Raw genomic sequence first — 21,687 nt, 5'->3', positions numbered from 1 at the left:
GGTGTGCGCGACCTGGGGAAGCGGGACAGGCACCGAGGGATCGAGCCTGCGACCCGGGGAGCAGGCCTAAGCCAGCAGCAGGTGGTTATCTCCTGAGGGGTCCCAGACTGTGAGAGGGCACAAGTGGGGCTGAGGGACACCCCCTCAACCCTCCTCCCCCCCGCCAGTGCACAAATTTTTGTGCACCGGGCTTCTAGTCTCTATTATAAAAACCCCATGGTCATGCCATCAGCCATCACAACCAAACGCCAAAAGGCACCTGCTGAATGTCATATGATTTCTTCATGGGAACAAGTAAGTGTTGCTCTGTTCAATTCTTATCTTCCAACGAAGGTCAATTTAAGTGCTCCTGAGAAGGAAAGGTTAGGGCTGGAAACTATTCTTATCTCCGTCCACAACTGTCTTCAAGGTGGACGGGGCTGCATGCGCGGGTGGGTGGGGACTTGACACTGGGTCCTGCGTGATTTCGTGCAGTGGGCCTCTAGTATTACAATATTCAAATATCTAGTTTTCAACAAAAAAGTTATGAGGCAAAGAAGCAGCAGAAAGTATAGCCCATACAGACGAAAGAAATTAATAGTTTTTTCACAAGTGGCCTTGGGACAACTGGATAATCAGTTCAAGCTAGACCCTTACCTCACACATGTCAAATTTAACTTGACATGAATCAAAGACTTAAATGTAAAAGCTAAAACTATAGCCCTAGCCGGCTTGGCTCAGTGGATAAAGCGTCAGCCTGCAGACTGAAGGGTCCCAAATTCGATTCCGGCCAAGGGCACATGCCTGGGTTGCGGGCTTGATCCCCAGTAGGGGGTGTGCAGGAGGCAGCCGATCAATGATTCTCTCTTATCATTGATGTTTCTATCTCTCTCTCCTTCTCCCTTCCTCTCTGAAATCAATAAAGAAATATATTTAAAAAAAAAAAAAGAAGCTAAAACTATAAAATTTTTAGAAGAGAACAAAAGGGTAAATCTTCATGACCATGGATATGGCAATGAATTATTAGATATGACAACAAAAGTACAAGTGACAAAAGAAGAAATAGATAAATTAGACTTAATAAAAACAGAAAACTGTTGTACATCAAAGGAGAGTATCATGAAAATGAAATAACTGCCAATGGGAGAAAATATTTGCAAATCACATTATCTCAGAAAGGTCTAGTATCCAGCCAAAGAACTATTATACCTCAATGACAAAAATACAACAAGCCCAATAAATAAATGGGCAAGGACTTGAATAACTATTTCTCTTCAGGTCCAGCTGGTGTGGCTCAGTGGTTGAACGTCAACCTATGAACCAGGAGGTCACAATTCAACTCCCAGTCAGGGCACATTCCTGGATTGCGGGCTTGATCCTCAAAGGGAGTGCAGAAGGCAGCCAATCAATGATTCTCTCATCAGTGATGTTCCTAACTCTCCCTCTACCTTCCTTTCTAAAATATATAAAAACATTAAAAAAAATTTATCTTCAGGAAATATAACAAGGGCCAATAAGCACATGAAAAGATCTCAACATCATGAATAAAAACCAAAACAATAATTGGGTACCAGTTCACACTCATTAAGATGTAACAATATCAATAACAGTAACAAATCCACACAGAAAATAACAAGTGTTGTTGAGGATGTAAAAAAATTGGGGATTATTACATTGAAAAAATCTCATACATTGCTGATGAGAATGTAAAATGATGAGGCTGCTACAGAAAACTTTGGATGTCCCTCAAAAATTTAAACATAGAATTACCATATGTCCCAGCAACCAGACTCCTAGATATATGGCCAAGGGAAATGAAAATAGGTGTTCAAACACGTGACCATGAATGTTTGTAGCAGCATTAATCAAAATTTTTTTTAAAAAGATGGATAATTTCGTGCACTGGCCTCTAGTTACTAATAAAGTCCAATTTGATAATTTGATTAAGATGTTCTTTGACAAGCTTTCTTGCATAAGATGTTCAAGGCTCATCTAGTACTTTCCCTGCCCAGTCCTAAAAGGAGCCCAGGTTCCTTTTAGTGGAAAATGGTACTTTAAAGGCCACGACCTGAGCAGATGTGCTCATTGCTGTTGGGGTGTTATTATTCCTAAATCCTCTCAGTGGTCGGTTAGAAAATATATGTATACATAGGTACACACACACATCTACATTCATTTTTTTTCTATATCTATTTGTTTGTATATTGAATGTCTTAAATTCACACTGATAATTCCAATTTGATACCAACAACACACGATGCATTTTAGTTTTCTCTACTTCAGTATCGGTAACTCCTCTCTCTGATGGTGAGTAGTCTGTCTTCCATTATACTTATTTGATCTAACTTCCTGTATAACCAACCTCCCATATCCTCTCCCACCCTTCCCCTGAATAGATACCCTTTTTCCTGAACCGTGATTCCCATTCTCAGCTAACTCTATGTGCACCCCTTTCTCATCCCATTTGGGTCATCCCTCTGTGTGAACAAACACCCTCTTCACTCTGCTTGGGCTTTAATGCCCCTCTCTAGGCTGCCCTTCCCTAGGGATGCCATCTTCATCCTGCTCAGCCTCAGACACCTGCCCCGTTTGGGCACCCTCAGCTCAGGTTCTGACACTATATTATCTCCTTCACCAACGTGGAGATGATCCTTTTACCCCACTAGGGCACTGACTCTCCATTCTGGGCAGCGCCTCCTTCCTCATCCTCCAATTCCCCAGGCTGCCAACCCTGTCCTGTGTGGATGCCCTCCTCACCTCACTTGGGCTCTGACATGCTACTCTGGCCCACTAAAACATACTTTTTTTTTTTTAAGCCCTCACCCGAGGACACACTTTTATTGATTTTAGAGAGAGAGGAAGGGAGAGAGACATCAATATGAGAGAACATTGATCGGTTGCCTCCCACACTGGGGATTGAACCCACAACCTGGGTATGTGCCCTGACTAGGAATTGAACCTGCGACCTTTGGGTGTATGGGATGTTGCTCCAACTGAGCCACCCCAGTCAGGGCTAAACATACTCTTATGATACGTTCCAGCAATTGCACTCCTTGAGTTACCCACAGGAGCTGAAAATGTAGGTTCACACAACCTGCACATGAATGTTTACAGCAGCTTTATTCATAATTGCCAACTCTTGGAAGCAACCAAGATGTCCTTCAGTAGGTAAATACATAAATAATGGAATATTATTCAGCACTAAAAAGAAATGAATTATCAAGCCATGAAAAGACATAGAGGAATCTTAAATGCATATTACTAAGAGAAAGAAGCTAATCTGAAAAAGCTATATATTGTATAATTCTAACTATATGACATTCTGGGAAAGGCAAAATTATGGAAATAGTAAAAGGATCAATGGTTGCCAGGGCTTGGAAGGGATGAATAGGCAGAGCAAAGAGGATTTTTAGGGCAGTGAAAATACTCTGTGTAATACCATAGTGATGAATACATGTCATTATACATTTGTCCAAACCCATTGAATGTACAACACTAAAAGTGAACCCTAATGTAAACTATGGACTTTGGGTAATTATGATGTGTCAATGTTGGTTCATCAATCGTAACAAATGTGCCACTCTGGGGGAGGCTGTGCATATGTGGGACAGTGGATATATGGGAAATCTCTATATCTTTCCCTCGATTTTGCTGTGAACCTACAACTGCTTTAAAAATAGTCTTAATTTAAAAAAAAAAAAAGTCTCACTTCAGACGTACCGAATCAGAATCTGGTTGCTTTTTGTTTTTAACAGATTCTTTGAGTGATTCTGATATGCACACAGGTACTATCACCACCGTAAAGATTGAGAAACTGAGGATAAGAAAAACTGCCTAAGACCACACAACTAAGTAAACAGCTGAGCCAAGAATCCAATTCAGGTGGTCCATTTTAATCCAAGTCACAATGGTTTGATTTGGTTCTAATATTATTCTGTTAGATACTTAAAGCATCTGTTTTGGGAAATGACTGCTAAAACAAAGTTGTAGCGAGGAGGGTACAACACAGAGGGTAAGGCAAGATAAAGTTCACATTATGTCACCTCAGAAATTGCAACACTCAGAGAGACAGTATCACCCACCTTAACTGTACCATCATCACTGCCAGTGCAGACAAGCTGGGGGCCCCTCCTGGCCGGATAACAGGAATTCACAAAGGAAGTATGTCCTTTCAGCCTTTTAACCCTCTCACCTGTTTCACTATCCCACACTGCCACAGTTTTATCTGTGGATGCTGAGAAGAGCATACTAGAAGGTAAGATGAAGAACAAAAAAGAAGTAAGTGAATACGAACCCCAGCAATCTATCTTCCCCACTTACCAAAATGTGCCCAACCCTTTAAGATCATTGACATGTCCTCTGACAGTCTGGCACATGATGCTGGAATGCCTGTCTCGCCCTATCTACCAAAATCCTATTGGTGCTTTAGATCCGTTATAAGGTCTACCCTAGTAAAAAGGATTTCCTTGTATCAGTCCCCATGATAGAGTAAACATTTAATACAGCAGTTTTCTTAATCTTTTCCTTCTTTGTGATAGATAAGACTTTATACAGAAGACATCCTCCCACTTGGAAATATTTAATCACTCCTTGCTGCAGAAGTAAGAGAGACTAGCAATTCTTAACCCAATGGCTCAGCAACCCCAACCTTTCCCCTAAAAATCAAAGTTTTTATTTTGTCTCTGAGGACAATTCATAAGTTTATACAAGGCTATGTACCAGTTGATTCAGGGAACCCTAGGTTTTACAGATCAGAGGTTTAAAACAATGACTATTTACTGAAATACCCAATGGGATTAATGCCTTTTATAAACACATTTCTATATTATTTGTAATTATTCTAAAATTATGCAATCATTAAAATGTTTATGATAAATAGCATGTTAGGTGAATAATGTTAAGGGAAAAAAGCAGCAGACAAGATCGTAAACGTAGCTCTAACATATAAGTAAAAACCAAACAGTTTAGAGTAGGAAAAAGGCTTGAGAAAAATGTATCATAATATTAAGTTATTCTCTTTGGACTGGCAGGAATATGGGCTATTTTTTCCTTGTTCTGTTTTTTTGTCTTAGTTTCTCAAAATAATATTTTATTACTTTCATAATAAAAATAGCTAATTTATACCTATAAAATTACTTTGTTTTATGTCTTAAGAAAGAATAAATTTGTCTGAGATGTTGACATATTAGATGACAGAGATGATGTATTTTTAAATGCCTACAAGGAGCAATAAACACCTTACTTGGCGTGACAGTGATAGAATAAAGCAATTGCCCAAATGCAGCAGTTTTTGATAGCATGGTCTCCTGAGAGAGAAAACTCAAGGATAAAGTGTGAAAGGATGTCAAGAAGAATTAGTGTAAGTAGCAGCCGCCATTCTACTATGCAGAATACTCACCTGCCATCCGTGTTATAATGCAGTTCCATCACTGCTCCACTGTGCCCCTTCAATGTTGCATAGTTATCACAGTCACCATAGACATTCCACAACACTGTTAGGAAGACAGGAATTCTATGAGCACTGCTAGGCAAAAGGAAATTTATTACTGGGCATGGAAAGGGTACCTATGAATTTACCAGAACAATAGTGCTTAGAACACTATTGGTTCTACCAGCTGTGCCAATTTTCCTGACACTGTAACAAAAATAATGCAATATTTTCACATTTTATAAGGTAAAAAAGTTAATGGATACAATTTTTTAAGCCTTAATTTCCTATATTAAAAAAGCTGACATTCACTATTGCTCATCTCCTATGAATATAAATAGACTGCAAAATGGCAGCACTTATGGAAAACCGAGGAAGCCGCAAATGACTTGAAGGTCACATGGCAATGATTTTATGCGACATTTACTTAATCCACATGTAGTAAGTACCTATAACAAGCCAGGTACTGGGATAAAACAAGGTAAATGAATAGACACAGTTGCTATCCACAGTGAGCTTATTCTAGTGAGGAGTAAAATTAATGAGAATTATTAAGGAACACTTCTATACATAATAAGATACATATAGGTAGTTATGGATGTTCTACAAAGATGCCTAAGCCTTCCAGATGCTTGGCCACCAGAAAGTTTAAGGATCATAGAACTAGAACACCTAAATCAAAACAGACAATTATCATCCACCCTGAGGTACTACAGAGTTATAAGCAAAGAGTTAATTTCATCTCACAATGCAGGAAATAATGGCAGAAGAAATGAAGTCAGAGGCTTCTGTTACCTTCTTTTTCACTTTTTCTCATGACTTCCCCAAAGTGATTTTCTCTACCTATTTCTCAAAAAATGGGTTTTCCTGACTAGGAGTTGAGAATCTGGTAGCAGATCCTAATGTTATACAGATAGATTATCCAAGTGAGTTGCCACTTTAAGAGTCCCCCTTCCTCCCCATATGCTAAGATTCTGAGAGTGAACCAAGAGGAGGGTCTCTTGCCTTTCGGGAAAAGAAATGGTCTCTTTTTCTTTATTACGTCCATTAATCTTTAAGCGTAGAATTCTTATCTTGCTAAATCAACTCAAGATTCACCTCCATGAGGAAGATATTCTCAAACTAGAGCAACTCACTTTCCAACCAGTAACATAATTCCTTCCGTATTTACCACATGGACTCTGAGTTCTCCAATCAAGATCATTCAGCATTTTCACGACCATGTAGTTTGTTATGTGACCAAATCAGACTGATACCTTCTGTGGCACCAAAGGTTTTAAAAAAATAATCACTATTTGGCAGATACCGATTATTCCAGATTCAAACACTATGAACACTATGCCTTACATATCAGTCGGTCGAATCCTGCTGATGCTAAGGTGGATCCATTGGGGTGAAACTTGCAGCAGTACACTTCCCCTTCATGTCCTGAGAGAAGCATGATTGGGGCTTGAAGGGAGGAACACCTTGGAGGCCCCTAAACAAAAAAGAGAAATACAGGATAGTCATTGCATACTGGCAAAGGAAGCTGAAAATTATGGGAGTGGATGTAGGGAAAAGGCAAGGGAAACAATGAGTGGATTTCTCCTGATCTAGAGAATTGCAACTCTTCTCACAACTTATGCCTCCAATTTGATACTTTCCTGCTGAAATTACCAGTGTCTGCCTGCTTTACCAACTTTCCTACCCCTCATCCTGCTCCTGTCTCATAGCCAACTTCTAATTGCTCAAACATGTTAAACTCATTTCTACCTCGGGATCTTTACCCTTGTTGCCCCTGACAGGAATCCCCTTCCCCTAGATTTTCCTGTTTGGCTCTTTTCAAATGTTTTCCGTTTAGAAAGTCTTTCCTTGATCATTCGAACTCAAGCAGCACCCGGCCTCCCCTCTGTATTCCACTAACCCTACTGTATCCCCTCACTGCACTGATCATCACCTGAAATTTCCTCCTGGTGTATTGGTTTACTTATGTTGCCTTTTTCCTCACTAGAAAAGAAGCTCTGTGAATGCAGGGATCCTGCCTGTGTCATTCAACATTCTTTTCCCAATCTCTAGCTCATTTAATGAGTGAATGATTGAACTGAGCAACAGTTCGGGGTACAGATTATTGGGGAAAGGCCTTTTGATTATGATCTTGACATTAAGTCTAGGTTTGGATAATATGCTGGAACCTGGGTTGATATTCATATTTGTTAGGTAGATGAACAAGTACATTATTAATAATCCCCAAATTTCAGTAGTTTCCAGCTTATTCATTTATTTAAAAAAATACTAAGTGCCAGGCACTAGGAAAATAAACGGAGTTTGCTTTTGAGTGAGAAGCAGGAAGAGAAGGAGGGATAGAGTGTGGGAAGCTGCCCATTGTCTCCACTAGCAGAGAGGTGTGGACAAGGAGCCCGGAATGCTGGTGACCCCTGAGCCCTGGCAAAGGTCAGAGCTATGGATGGCAAGGCCTGAGCACAAGTGGAGTCCATCTTCTTGCTTTGGGCTCCCGCCCGGCCGCCCAATTTCCAAAATATTATTTCTTGTCTTGTCTGTCATTTGTGTGCGGCCCCTTCTCCAGAGCCGGAACCCTGAACCACGAGGGACATGGGTCAATCACAATAGAGAAAACAAGTAAAATATATAGATGGTTGTAGATGCTTTGAAGAAAAACACAGCAATGTGGGTTACTAAGTACTGGGCATTGCAATTTAAAGGGGACCAGGAAAGCCCTCACTAAAAAAGTGATATTTGAGGAAAGATCTGGAAGAGCTGCATATATAAGCCAGATGAACATTTGGAAGAGGACTCCAGGAGAGGAAGCAGCAAATGCCAACACTTTCAGGCAGGAGCATGGAAACCAGTGTGACTGGAGCAAGTGTGAGCCATGGAAAATTGGTAGATCAGAGAGATAAAGAGGCAAAAAGGGCAAAAGGTTGTAAGGATTTTGGTTTTACAGTGAGTGAAGTGGAAAGCCACCGAAAGTTTTCAGCAAAGTGTAACAGAATCTGACCTTTAGAAGGAGTCCTCTGGCTGCTGGTTTGAGAATAGACTGACGGCCCAGGAGCAGAAACAGGAATACCAGTTAGGACCCTACTGCAATGCCAGGTGAGATAATAGCTCAGATCAGGAGCTAGGGATGGAGGTGGCACAAGTGGTAGCAGTGTGTACGTCTATTTTGAAACGGTGCCAGCCGGATTGGCTAACCCGCTGCTTGAGGAGTTGAGAGGACTCGTGCTTCTTTATCTGAGGCTAATAGAAGGAGAGGTATGATCACTACCTCTATCTCACAAGAAATGTGAAAAAAACAAAACATAAGGTCTGGGTTTAAGATGTTTCTATCACTATCAGGTAAGAGTTTGTCTTCCCATCTACAAAATGGAATAACAGTCCCTAACTCTTAGGCTGTTACCAAGATTAATGGAGTTTTCATTTAAAATAAAATAACTCAGTACAAGGGCTCAATGAATGTTAACTATTCTTGAGTTGTTAATAGTGTAGAGAAATAAAGAGAAAAACAACTTGGCCAAAGTGAGCCAGATCATTAATTTCATTTCTTCCCTCATTCATTCATTCATTCATTCTCCATCCTCGCACTCGTGCAACTTTTCTGAATGTTTACTCTATGCTGAATCCCTGTAAGATTTAGGATACGAAAACCTCGGTCTTGATTTTGAGGTCAAAATAAGGATCCTAAACTTTAATTCTAACGCCATCTCACAGGGAGATCGAGACGCTGAAAACGGCTGTCAAACAGGGAAACGTATGGAGTATCCGCAGGACGTCGGCCGCTTTTACAGTGTTTTCCTGCCTTAACTCCAGATAGAGATTCTCGTGCCGCCCCACAGTAGGCGTGAAGGGCCGATGCGGGACCACCCGGTGTAGCTCTCAGAGGCAGATGAGCTGCGGGCCGAAGGCCGCCTGCACCTTCACTCACCGCTTGCAGCAGAGCTCCCGGCGCCGGGGGCTGCTGTCCCGCTCCAGGGCCCGACCCCGCCGCTCCCAACATGAGCTCATGCCGCTGCCTCTTGACGGGAACCAGCGGCAACTCCGGACCCTTGCGCTTCTGTTGTTCAATCATGGCGGTAGCCACTCTCCTCTGTACCGCCACGGACCGCGCCGACACCCTCGGCCACCGCGCGACTGGTTCCGACTTAGTCCTTCCCTAGCACATCCGGCTTGGAGAGGCCAATCGGCTTCCAATACTCTCCTCAGCGTCCGAGGATGAGCTCCTCTTATTGGTCAGGTCCTTCTGACGTCACGAGAGTCCGATTCCAGGATTGGCGGGTGGAGCTGGCGCCCCGCCTCAGCACGCTGTGTCTTGTGGGTGGGAGCGCGCTGGCTGGGTTCTGGCGTTTCGTGCAATGCAGCGGCGCGGAGGCCGGAGCGGACGCCGAGTAAGTGTGAGGGAGGTCGGGGGCGGCGGCTGCGGAATCTGGAGGCGGTGCCTCGGGTGTGCGGTGTGAGCCTGGCCTTTCTCTTCCGAAGTTTTGATTGCGAGGGGCAGGGGCGGGCCCAGCTCGGGCAGCGGTAGCCTGGGTTCCCTCTCTCGGCTGGAGCGGCGCTTTGGGGTCTGTGCGGCTGCCCGAGGCCCTCGACGGCCGCCTTCAGCGAGCGCATGCTGTGTCCGTCCCCAGGGAGGAAAGGCCGGCCTCCCAGCCTCCACTCGGGTCCCGACGGAGGAGGCCGGCTTGTGTCTGCCGGCCTTTTGCTAGGGCCTGTTCTGTGCTCCGGTGAGGGCCGGCGGTGAAGGGAATGCCCGACTCCTGCCGGTCCAACTGGGATTTTTTGTGCAAAGCATGGAGGGTACCTTGTGAACCGAACATGGCCCCTGACCTCTCAGGGGCTTGAGGCTGGTGGGGAGAACAGATGCTAAAGTGTCTCACTGAGAAATGTGAAATAGTGCGACCTAGGAGAGAGGCACCCGATGTTCCGAGTGCCTGAAAGAAGCCGGGGAGCTTCTCCGAGGAAGAGGTGCCTGAAGGGAGGGTTCTCCTGAGGCGGGTGAAGAGAGGAGGGCAGACTCTTCCCCGGAGAGAACAGCGTGTCCGGGGGCCTGGTGACCAGGGGAGGGGAATGAATAAAAAGCGCAGAGGCCAGCGTGGCCAGGAGGGAGGGAATGCGGGGCGGGTGCAGGGGAGCGTGGTACGGGATGAAGCTGGAGGCGGGTCGAGGGCAGGCCTGGCAGGACTTGGTAGCTTTTGCTGGAAGACCGATGAGGTTTTTGGTGGTGGTGGTGGTTTATTTTTGATGGGGAGCGGGGCGTGCGGTGGGGGGAGGCTCCATAGTGTGCACAGATGGAGGACGGATAGACACACTGTTGGGAATGAGGACTGAGGTGTTGGTGGAAACGCAGAGTTGCACGGATCCTAAAGGCGTATAGAGGAGGTGAAATCAGTAGGACTCGATGATGGCCTGGATTCAGGGAGGGAAAAGAGGACTTCAGTGTAACTCCGAGTTTTCTGGCTTATGGCAACTGGGTAGGTTTGTGTGTGTTTTTTTTGGCGAGGGGTAGGGAGAAATCATCCCTGACACCCAGGAGGCAGTTTGAAATATGGGTTTGGAACGCAGAAAAGAGATTTTTGTTGGAAATATAAATCTGAGAGTAATTGGTATTTGGCGGTGATTGAGCCATTGATGTGGGTAAGATCACCTAAGTCGGAACCTTTAGTCGTCGCGTTCACACTGCCAGGCACTAGAAATTCGAAGGGTATGCGAACGTGCAAGAATACTCAGAAGAATTTCATAATTTAAAAAGGGAAGAAAAAATGTTTGTAAACAGGGTTTGAATCTCATCAGCATCATTCATAGGCCTGTGATTTTGAGCAAGTTACTTAGCCTCTTTGTGTCTTAGTTTCTTCATCTTCTTGAATGTGTGAGCAGAGCCTTACTATGTGCTGGGCAGATCAGAAGATGGGAGACTTTCAAATGCCAACTAGTGGTCCAACCTCCCTCCTTCCCATCCAATTTCTAGAATAACTGTCTTAGAAGGACGCTACTTCTTTTTTGCGTTCTAGTTATGAATCTCTTGAGAAAACAGGTCAAACGCAGGAAAGAGAAAAAATAGCAAAAAGCAAAGTAAAACACAAAAAGTGAACTCAAAATATGAAAACTGAAAGAAATTATAGAGAGCATTTAGCCCATTACTCCTATTTAAACTGAAAACCAACCAACAGAGATTAAGTGACTTGATACAGGCTGGTCAGTTAGCCATGCGGGTACTCAAGGCCAGTACTTACTCTACTGCCTACAGGCCCTACACTGTTCTTTCAGTCAGTAATCCGGAAGGTCCCTTCCAACTCCTCTAATAGTAATTGCTAATATTTGAGTACTTCCTATTTGCCATGTGTTAACCCAAAAGCTTTACTTGTCTAAACCAATTTAATTCCCTTTTTGACCACCCTAGGAGATAGGCAACCTTTCTGTGCAGGGGATGGCGCCCAACCAATTGAGCCACACGGGCCAGGGCTGTGAATTCCTTTTGAGGCAGCGTAGAATAGTGGTTGAGAATGCAGGCTCTGTAGTCATTCTGCCTCTGCTCATAGCTCAGTATTTTTACTTAACTTCGTAAACATAGGTTAAAGATGAGTCATTCTTCTTTGCAGATTTCTTCCTCACCTAACATAGGCTTTGACCTCACTCTGGGCCGCCATTCCCCTGCTATACCCCCTACTCACACATTATTCTTCCTTTGCTTTCGGAAGGGAGTGCCCAGTAATCGGCTCCCTATTGCTTCCCTACATACTATTGTTGTTTAAAATATTCAAGTAAAATGAAGTACCTAAGGAAATTGCAAAGTAACTCCAAATGGTGTATCTCAATCCTTGTCAATTAATTTGCTCTTTTTTTTTTAAAGCAGAACCCCCCCCCCCCCAAAAAAAATTGAAATCTTACATAGAAGCTTAATAGATAAGCTGGATCAAAGCAAAATACACTGCTAAAATAGTTCCTCCTGCCCTAGCCAGTTTTGTTCAGTGGATAGAGCATCAGCCTGCAGACTGAAGGGTCCCAGGTTTGATTCCAGCCAAGGGTACGTGCCTGGGTTGTGGGCTTGATCCCCAGTGGGGGGTGTGCAGGAGGCAGCCCATCAATGATTCTCTCTCATCATTGATGTTTCTATCTCTCCCTCTCCCTTCCTCTCTGAAATCGATAAAAATATATTTTAAAAAAATAGTTCCTCCTCCTGTAACTTCCACTTCTCCTTGCTACCATGACCCACCCAAGGCTGGGAGGGCAAGTGGGAATCAGCAGTAATTTTTGAGGAGGGGCTCCTAGCTTTCCAAATGCTCTGAGTGGGACTTCCCTCAATTCTGGTTTCTTTGGGGTTCTGCTCCGTACATCTTTAATATAGAGGCTATCTTCCAGTTGGTTGGCCTAGAGTCCTACTTCTTTGGCTTTCTTGACACCTATGATCCCTAGATATTTTAGAATCGACTTTTTAAAAATAAACTTGACCCAGCTGGTATTGCTCAGTGGTTGAGCATTGACCCATGAACCAAGAGGTCGCTAATTCGATTCCCAGTCAGGGCACATGTCCAGGTTGCAGGCTCGATCCCTAGTAGGGGGCATCCAGGAGATAGCCAACCAGTGATGTTCCTATCTCTCTGTCCTTCTCCGTTCCTCTCTAAAATAAACTTGAAATACCTAAGGAGCTTCTGAATAAAACATCATAGGACCCTACATCTCTACAGAGCATAATATGAAAAAAATTTTAAACACCATTTTAAAAAATGGCAACCTTCTACTCTCCTGAATTGTAAACTTATATTTTTACATTTCAGACTTTCCCTCAAAAATGCTGCTAGTTTTCTAAAAGAATTGCATAGGATTTCTCAGGCTATTGTTCTACAGAAGGAGCAAACTGGAGAGCTTTAAACTTGGCTGTTCATATTGTTGTCACAGCAAAAATCAGCAAAGAAACAACTTCAGATTGTTTCCACTTACTTCTATTGCTCTTTCCACAACCTTTCTGTAGGGAGGAACAGGTGAGACTAAGATATTTGAGCTTAATTTAGATGTCCTACCTGCTGATGCCTCTATGGATTCTTTACCTCACTAATGCTATAGGAGTTGGAGGGATAATTAAGGTTTTTTGATAGAGCCATTGACCTCAGGTTAATTTCTGTTCTAGGATGTGATGTGAGGGATACTGGGCAGAGGGAAGGGAAGGACTAGAGTTGAGACTACATAGCTAGGAAGTGAAAGGAAGGATCCAACTAGGCTATGATACTTGGATTTAACCTGTTTATCAGCCATTTCTTAAGAACTGACAAATCTGCCTGCATTCTCTCTATGTGCTGTTAGTAAAGTAATAACCCTGGCCTGTGTTGCTCAGTGGTTAGTGTGTTGTCCTGGGCACCAAAGGGTAGTGGGTTTGATTCCTGGCCCCAGTCCGGGCGCGTGTAGGAGGTAACTAATCATTATGTTTCTCATGTTGATGTTTCTGTCTCTCTCTCTCTTTCTCTCTCTCTCTCTCCCTCTCTCTCCCTCCCTCTCTTCCCCCTCCCCTCCCCTCCCCTCTCTACTTCCTGTCCTCCTTCCCTCCTCCCTCCCTTTCACTTTCTCCCTAAAGATCAATGGAAAAAATATCCTCAAGTGAGGATTGAAAATAAATAAATAAATAAGATGTGTGTGTATGTATGTAAGAATTGCTAAAATATATTAAAACTAGAGACCCGGTGCATGAATTAGTGCATGGGTGGGGTCAGTCGACCTGGCCAGTGATCGGGGGGCCGGCTGGAGGGGGGGATACCGTGGGAGGTTGGCTGTGGGAGTGCACTGACCACCAGGGGGCAATCTACCTACCTACCTACTAGTGTGTGTGTGTGTGTGTGTGTGTGTGTGTGTGTGTGTATATGCTGTTAATAATGATTTCATGATTCCATTTAAAAAAACACTGTACATATACAAAAGTCTAAAAGGATATAAACCCATTGAATAATAAATGATTTTATTTTCTTCATTATTAATGTATTGTCTGAACTTTAATTAATTAATATTTTTAAAATATATTTTTATTGGTTTCAGAGAGGAAGAAAGTGGGAGAGACAGAAAAACCAATGATGAGAGAGAATAATTGATTGGCTGCCTCCTACACGTCCCCTATTTGGGAATTGAACTGGCAACCTGGGCATGTGCCTTGGCTGGGAATGGCACCCTGACCTCCTGGTTCATAGGTTGAAGCTCAACCACTGAGCCACACTGGCTGGGCGTATTGTGTGAACTTTTAAAATGAACTTGTGTGTTTTCAATTTATCAGGAGAAAAGTAAGCATAGTGGTTAAAAGCGTGGACTCTGGTGTCAGCCAGATTTTGACTCTACCATTTCTTGGCTTTTTGACATAGGCATAGTAATTGGACCTCCAGAATCCTTGGTTTTCTCATCTATATACTATGATAATAATAGAACCTATATCTTGAGACTTTTGAGGGTTAAATGAGATATTGGATGTCCAGTGTTGAGCATAGTGCCTGGACATAGTAAGTGCTTGATAAATGTTAGCTCTTATTACTATTACTGTTCCCTTTCTTTTAAAGATCCACTTACCCCCCACCCCCCAAAACCTTCCCTTGGCAAAAGAATACCAACGATAGCAATTAAAAAACAAGAAACAAAGCAGCAGAGTGATGGCCTTGGGTAAGTATCACAATGAAAAGAAATAAGATCAATGTTCCCAAAACTCCCCATAATTAAAGTAGACAAAAGAGGTTTGGATAGAAGTACATGGTGTTAAATCTGTGTTATTATTCTGTAGAGAATAGCTGTGGATTGTCTGTACTTCTTTAATGCAGATGTCTTTCAAATTGTTGTCTATATTATTTCTTTGTGACAGTACACTTGAATTAGCTTTAGCAGAAGAGATATGGAGGAGCCATAGAACATTAAGGATGAATTCAGGAAGACCCGAGACCATGGAGAACTTGCCTGCTCTCTACACTATTTTCCAAGGAGAGGTATATTATTTGGGCTTTGAAAACTTACCATTTATGTTAAGCATAGATTGAGGGTGAAAAGCAGCTGCGTTTGGAGCTCCTGTCATTTGAGAATATCTTGAGCATTACAGTTTAAACGGGAAGGGCTAGTGGAGCATCTGGCCATCACCTGTACCCCTTCTAAGCTCCAGACTTCCAGCTGCATACTTGACATCATCTTTTGGATATCTCACAGCATCTCTGACTTACGTCTTATTTATTTATTTATTTTAATATGTTTCATTGATTTTTTTAGAGAGAGAGGTGGGAGAGGGATAGATAGAAACATTGATGAGATGAGAGAGAAACATCGTTGATCAGCTGTCTCATACATGCTCCCTACTGGAGATCAAGCATGCAACCCGGGCATGTGCCCTGACCCGGAATTAAACCAGTAACCTCTTGTTTCCTGGGTCAGTGCTCAAGTACTGAGCCATACCAGCTGGGCTGATTTATGTTTTGAAAAGTATTTTTAATTTTCTCACAAAATCTATTCTGGTCTTTCCCATATCAGCAGATGGAACCACTGTCTATTCATCTACCCACACTGGAAATCTGGGCATTATCCTTGATTTTTCCTCTTAATTTGATTTTGATTTTCCCTTCCGCTCCAGTCCATTAGTCCTATAATTTCTTCCTCTCAGATATATCTCTGGTCTTTGTACTTCTTTATCGTGGCAACCCATTAGTTCAAGCTCTCCATCTCTTCCCTGGCCCTTACTGGGATCTTTACTTCTATTGTAGCCTCTTTCCAATCTGTTCTTTACATCATAGCCAGAATAGCATTTTAAAAGCAGATTGGACCATGCTGCTTTCTCACAGCTTTTCTAGGTTTCTCATTACACTGAATACATTCAAACTTGTTTTTGTGACCCTTATATGACTTAACTTCTATCTAATCTGACAGTGTTGTTTTGTCTACTTATCCCCCAGCCACTCTGTTGCTCTTACAGCTCTGAATATTATAAGCTTGCTTCTTTCTCTGGACTTTTGCATATACCGTTGCTTCTAACTCCACTTTCCCCACCAACTTCTCTCTATTTTTTAGGTCTTAGACTTAATGTCATTTCCATAGAGATCTTTTTCCACTATAAGTACACAGACTCATCCTGCATTTATTTGTGTACTTGTTTAATGTCTTTCTTCCTCACATGATACTAAGCTCCATGAGGGCAGAGCCCTGTCTGTTTTGTTCAGTGTTGTCTGTCTTAATCCCAGATTGTATTTGTTTTCAGAGTAGAGGCTTTTGAACAGGACAAAGCCTGGATTCCAGTCCTAGTTCTTTTATTTACTACTGGAGGCCCGGTGCATGAAATTTGTGCACCAGAGGGGGGGCGGGGGGAAGTCCCTCAGCCCGGCCTGCGCCCTAAGCCGACAGTTGGACATCCTTAGCGCTGCCACAGAGGCAGGAGAGGCTCCCACCACCACAGCTGCGCTCGCCAGCCGTGAGTCCGGCTTTTGGCTCACTGACCACCAGGCGCACTGACCACCAGGGAGCAGCTCCTGCGTTGAGCATCTGCCCCCTGGTGGTCAGTGTGCGTCATAGTGACCGGTCGTGCTGCTGTTTGGTTGATTTGCATATTGGCCTTTTATTATATAGCATAGGATAGGATGTCATCCTTGGAACCATCACTTGATCACTTGAACCTCAGATTTCTTATTTATTAAATTGAGAGAACAACTTCATGGAATTGCCATGATGGTTAAATAAGCTGTCATCTAAAACACAATGCCTAAGACATGGCAGAAATTCATTATCATTATCTCCCTTCTCTTGAAGCAAAAATAAAGGCAAAAAATTGTTTTCAGTGACTTATGAGTGCCTGGAGTATTTCAACTATATAATTTTTATGGCATTTATACTTGCTTTGTGGTTGATAAAAGTCTTACCTCCTCATAATGTTAGGCCTTTGAAGACACACTTTGTGACTTTCAGTTGATTATAGATAATTGTGTCTCTTGGTTTTTGTTAAGTTTATCCCAACCTGTAATATAACAGTCAAGATATAAAGGGTGATAAATTTTAAAAAATAGCAAACAACTTTGCTGTTAGAGCCTTTGACCTTTAAGACCCATAGTACCCAGGGTTGGAGAGGGCAATGAGGGAAAAAAGGGACATATGTAATACTTTCAACAATAAATATTTATTAAAAAAATAAAATAAAATAAACCCCATAGTACCCCTAAAGGTCAAGTTACCAGGACTCAGGAAAAGGAAGTGGTAGCATTGGAGATGAAATTGATTTTTCTGACAAGCCTTGACTTGTCAGGTGTTGCACAGAAGAAAGAGAAGAGTTCTCTGCCCTCCACAGACTGACTCAGATTTTTAGTAAAGTGGCTCCTCATCTTCAGCTTTTTCTTATATGAGCTGGGGCTTGTATTAGTGTAGGTTTTATATTTTACTATCAGGATGGATGGGCTAGAGCAGCGGTCGCCAACGTTTTGAACCTCACCGACTACCCGTGGTCCGCAGACCACCAGTTGGTGACCACTGGGCTAGAGTAATGTTCAGAGAGAACTTTACAGTTCTAGCTTAGAATTTCAGGAGCACATTTTGAAAATTGATGGTTTAGAAGTAACTGGAATTAAGGATAGAGAAATTTCATGATAAATTGGAAATAAGAAACTTTTTCAGAATATTCATCCAACAAATATTTTAATGAGTGCCTAATATTTACAAAGAAGACCTGGTTACATTAAAATTCAAAAACATTTTTGTAAGCTTAATGTAAATCAGCACTTTCACACATTCTGTCATTCACGTTCTCCCAAGAAATTGTTGATCCCATTTTATGGCCTAGGAAACCCTTCTCAGAAGTTAAGTAGTGTTCAGATGGTTAACAAGTGGCAAAGCTGGGATCCTAAAGTTCTCTCTCCGAGTCTGCTTTCTGCTACTCTGCAGTTGGGACTGTACATAAGTGCATGGAGGAACTGAAAGACCCATAAGAGAACTCTTGACTGAATTGAGGTATAGGAGGAAGGTAAATGGTAAATCTGGTTGTTCCATGGTCATTTGTTTGTACCTCTATTATGGTGTTAAATATAGTCTGTCTTGTGTTGTTTTTACTTGTACATGTATATGTCTCCTTCACTGGATTTTGAATTAGTGGAGAGCAGAGGCCATGGCTGTCTCATGTATCTTGGCAACTACTTCAAATTCATTTTAAAACAGGCTAGGCATTCCTTTTTTAAAGTTGTTTTTATTTTAAAGTACCCTACATGGCCTCCTGCATATAGGTGCTCAGTAAATGTTTGATTTAAAGTAATCCCAAGTTTCTTAGGTCCTATTGTTGAAGAAACTGGTGGTGCAGCCCCTTTCCCAGAAGTTCTCTTCAGTAGGCTGAGCAGGACTGAGGGGCCCAGTGATCAAATAGCTGAGAAGCCAGTATTCATCCTTTTCTTGTCCATTAAGTATGATAGGGGATACAAGCATAGCAGTGGGAATTGGGGTTTGGCTTAGCCTAGCTATAGTTAAAGAAATACTGAGGGCGGGGGGAGCTCCTTCTAGAGCTTGCATGCACACATCTTACCTCTTCCTCTTCCCTCAAGAACCACACTGCTCTCTCTCTCTCCTAAGCTCCAAGGGCTCTTTTTGCCTCTCTCTTGTTCCTGAGCCCACACAGCCCAGCTGGCTCACCTTTTCTACCTCTGTGACTTTCTAAATAAACTTTCCTTGTATTTGAAAAACAAAAATGCTGAGGGAGATTGGTGTTAGTAAGGTGGACTAGAAGTTAAAATACTTCTGTTCTCTACCTGGTCATACTACTTTCTAATTTTGTGAGTTTGCACAAGTAACAGTGTCTCTAAGCTTAAATTCCTCATTTACATGATAGAGATAACTAGTTTCAAGGCCAATGCAACCTCTAATCTGAAGATGATAAATTCATTAACCCAAGTCCTGAGTTTAGTTGAGATAATTACCCCCCCCCCCCCCCCCCCCCCGTGCTATTTGACTAATTATTCTGGGACACCAGAGCAGACTGTGTGATCATTTACAGTAGGTGCCATTCTGATAATTTCAACTCTGCATCCTAGGAGACACAGTGATGAAACACCTGGTGCTGGAAATAGGCATGAATGCCTTTTCCTAACTGAACAGTTGAGTGCATCAATTCTGGAGCACATTAACCTTCCCTTTTGGGAGAGGCCAAATTAAGGTCTGTTATAATATTTCTTCAGAAGATCATAATATGACACTGGAGCTTCAGGACTGAAAAGTGAAATTGTCTTAATTAACAACAGCAAGGTGATTTGGGTTCCAACTTCCAGATGCTACTTTTAAGTTTGTTGGAGTGTTGTGCCCTTTTAATAATGTTACACAATATGAGACATCTTAGCTCTCTTTCTAGAACTTGGAGCAAAAGCTCAAGTGCCTTTGGTTGGTTCAGAAAGAAGGGGGTTGCTTTTATTGTAATTAAAATTTAAAGTCACCTTTTTTATCCACATGGTCCTGTTTTATAGATGACCATGTGAACTTAGGTAAGCACTTCATGTCTCTGATCTTCACTCTTCTCATTTGAAAAATGATGGGATTGAACTAGCTAATCTCTAAGATCCTTCCTCTAGTTCAGGGGTGGGCAAACTTTTTGACTCGAGGGCCACAATGGGTTCTTAAACTGGACCGGAGGGCCGGAACAAAAGCATGGATGGAGTGTTTGTGTGAACTAATATAAATTCAAAGTAAACATCATTACATAAAAGGGTACGGTCTTTTTTTTTTTAGTTTTATTCATTTCAAACGGGCCGGATCTGGCCCGAGGGCCGTAGTTTGCCCACGGCTGCTCTAGTTCCACCTTGTTTTGATTTTAAATGCTAGTACCTGCCTGATTGTACTGTTTTCTTGGGGGGACTGTCTGGTTCCTACCCCAGCATAGCATGTTCATCAGTGTAAAACAGGAGTTTCGGACATTTGGTTCTTAACCCATTCTTTTAGTTAAAAAAATGTTTTTATTGATTTTAGAGAGAGAGAAAGGGAGAGAGAGAGGGAGAAACATTGATGAAAGAGAAACATTGATTGACTGCCTCCTGCACAACCCCTACTGGGAATCGAATCCACAACCTAGGCATGCATCCTGACTGGAGATTGAACCAGTGACCTCTCAGTGCATGCGACAATGCTCAACCAACTGAGCCACATTGGCCAGGGCTTAACTCATTCTTAATGCTCTATCTTAGAGAATTGGTTCAAGCGCTTTGTCCCAATATCCCCATTAACAAAAGAGGGGAATGGAGATTTTTTTTAAGACTTTTTAAAAATATATATTTTATTGATTTTTTTACAGAGAGGAAGGGAGAGAGATAGAGAGTCAGAAACATCAATGAGAGAGAAACATCGATCACCTGCCTCCTGCACACACCCCAACTGGGAATGTGGCCACAACCAAGGTATATACCCTTCACCAGAATTGAACCTGGGACCTTTCAGTCCACAGGCCGACGCTCTATCCACTGAGCCAAACCGGTTAGGGCGGGAATGGAAATTTTAATCTATTTTTATCCTAACATTGAAGTGGGTAGTAATGCTATTTGGTAAAGTAGGAGGCACTGGACCAGGAGTCAAAGGACCTAGGATCTGTGCCTATCTTGTATCTAAATTAGTTGTATGCCTTTCTCTGCTTCAGTGTCTTGGACTGTAAATTCTTAAAAAGTTAAAGTTTATTGAATGTACTAGTATATTGGCCACCAGATACCAGTGCTTGGTGCTTTATGTACATCATTTGTTACCTGCAGCAGCAAAGTGAGTACAAGGGGAACTTAGACCCTGAAAGGCAAGTTGTGCTCAGATCCCATGGGTAAGAAGTGGGAGAGCTGGGATTAGAGGCCACATCTTTCACTCCAAAGCCTGTGCTCTTTCTACACCTCTGCTATTTCACCTTATCTGTAACATAGGAACCTACCATTTACGCTTCCTAAGATTGTTGCCTGGAGCAGATAAGATGTCAACTGTCACATTGCTTTTGGCTGCTAGGATTTTATAGTTAAAGAGAACCCAGGGGCAGTTTTAGTGTAGTTAAGACTCCCTGGGTTCAGATCCCAGTACTGTTATTTACTAGATTTGAACACTGGTTAGGTAACTTAGTCTCTCCACAGGTCAGTTTTGTCATCTATCAGATGAGCATTATAACAGTACCAACAACATCTGATGTCATGAGGATTCTGTAAAGCACTTTAGATAGTGTTTTACATGTAGTGAGTATCTACACTAATAAAAGAGAAACATGGTAATTGGCGTACGACCGCTACCCTTCCCATTGGCTAATCAGCATATCCTTATGCAAATTAACTGTCAGCCAAGATGGCGGCCGGCAGCCAGGCAGCTGGAAGCGA

General features: G+C 42.5%; 2 protein-coding genes across 7 annotated transcripts in view; one reads left to right on the top strand and one right to left on the bottom strand.

Annotated features, from left to right (window-relative positions):
* The window catches only part of SNRNP40 (small nuclear ribonucleoprotein 40kDa (U5)), a 22,228-nt gene extending 12,675 nt beyond the window's left edge, over positions 1-9,553 (bottom strand). For both annotated transcript variants that reach the window (XM_005875066.2, XM_014546770.1), the window contains exons 1-4: positions 9,327-9,553; positions 6,755-6,884; positions 5,378-5,471; positions 4,062-4,227 (exon numbers count right to left, since the gene is read on the bottom strand). In XM_005875066.2, coding sequence (XP_005875128.1) covers positions 4,062-4,227; positions 5,378-5,471; positions 6,755-6,884; positions 9,327-9,470 — 534 coding nt within the window. In that variant the 5' untranslated portion in view covers positions 9,471-9,553. The remainder of the gene's footprint in view (positions 1-4,061; positions 4,228-5,377; positions 5,472-6,754; positions 6,885-9,326) is intronic.
* Positions 9,554-9,704: 151 nt separating this feature from the next.
* Positions 9,705-21,687, top strand: part of ZCCHC17 (zinc finger, CCHC domain containing 17) — a 57,129-nt gene continuing 45,146 nt past the window's right edge. The window contains exons 1-2 of one of the 5 annotated variants that reach the window (XM_005875062.2): positions 9,705-9,786; positions 15,222-15,342. In XM_005875062.2, the coding sequence (XP_005875124.1) occupies positions 15,277-15,342 (66 nt within the window). In that variant the 5' untranslated portion in view covers positions 9,705-9,786; positions 15,222-15,276. Of the gene's footprint in view, positions 9,787-14,925; positions 15,026-15,221; positions 15,343-21,687 lie in introns of those variants that run through there. The other 4 variants (XM_014546767.1, XM_005875060.2, XM_014546769.1 and 1 more) reach the window with 4 other exon arrangements.

The sequence above is a fragment of the Myotis brandtii genome, unplaced genomic scaffold (genome assembly GCF_000412655.1).
Source record: "Myotis brandtii unplaced genomic scaffold, ASM41265v1 scaffold456, whole genome shotgun sequence".
NCBI lineage: Eukaryota > Metazoa > Chordata > Mammalia > Chiroptera > Vespertilionidae > Myotis > Myotis brandtii.
This window is presented reverse-complemented; position numbering and strand designations above follow the sequence as displayed.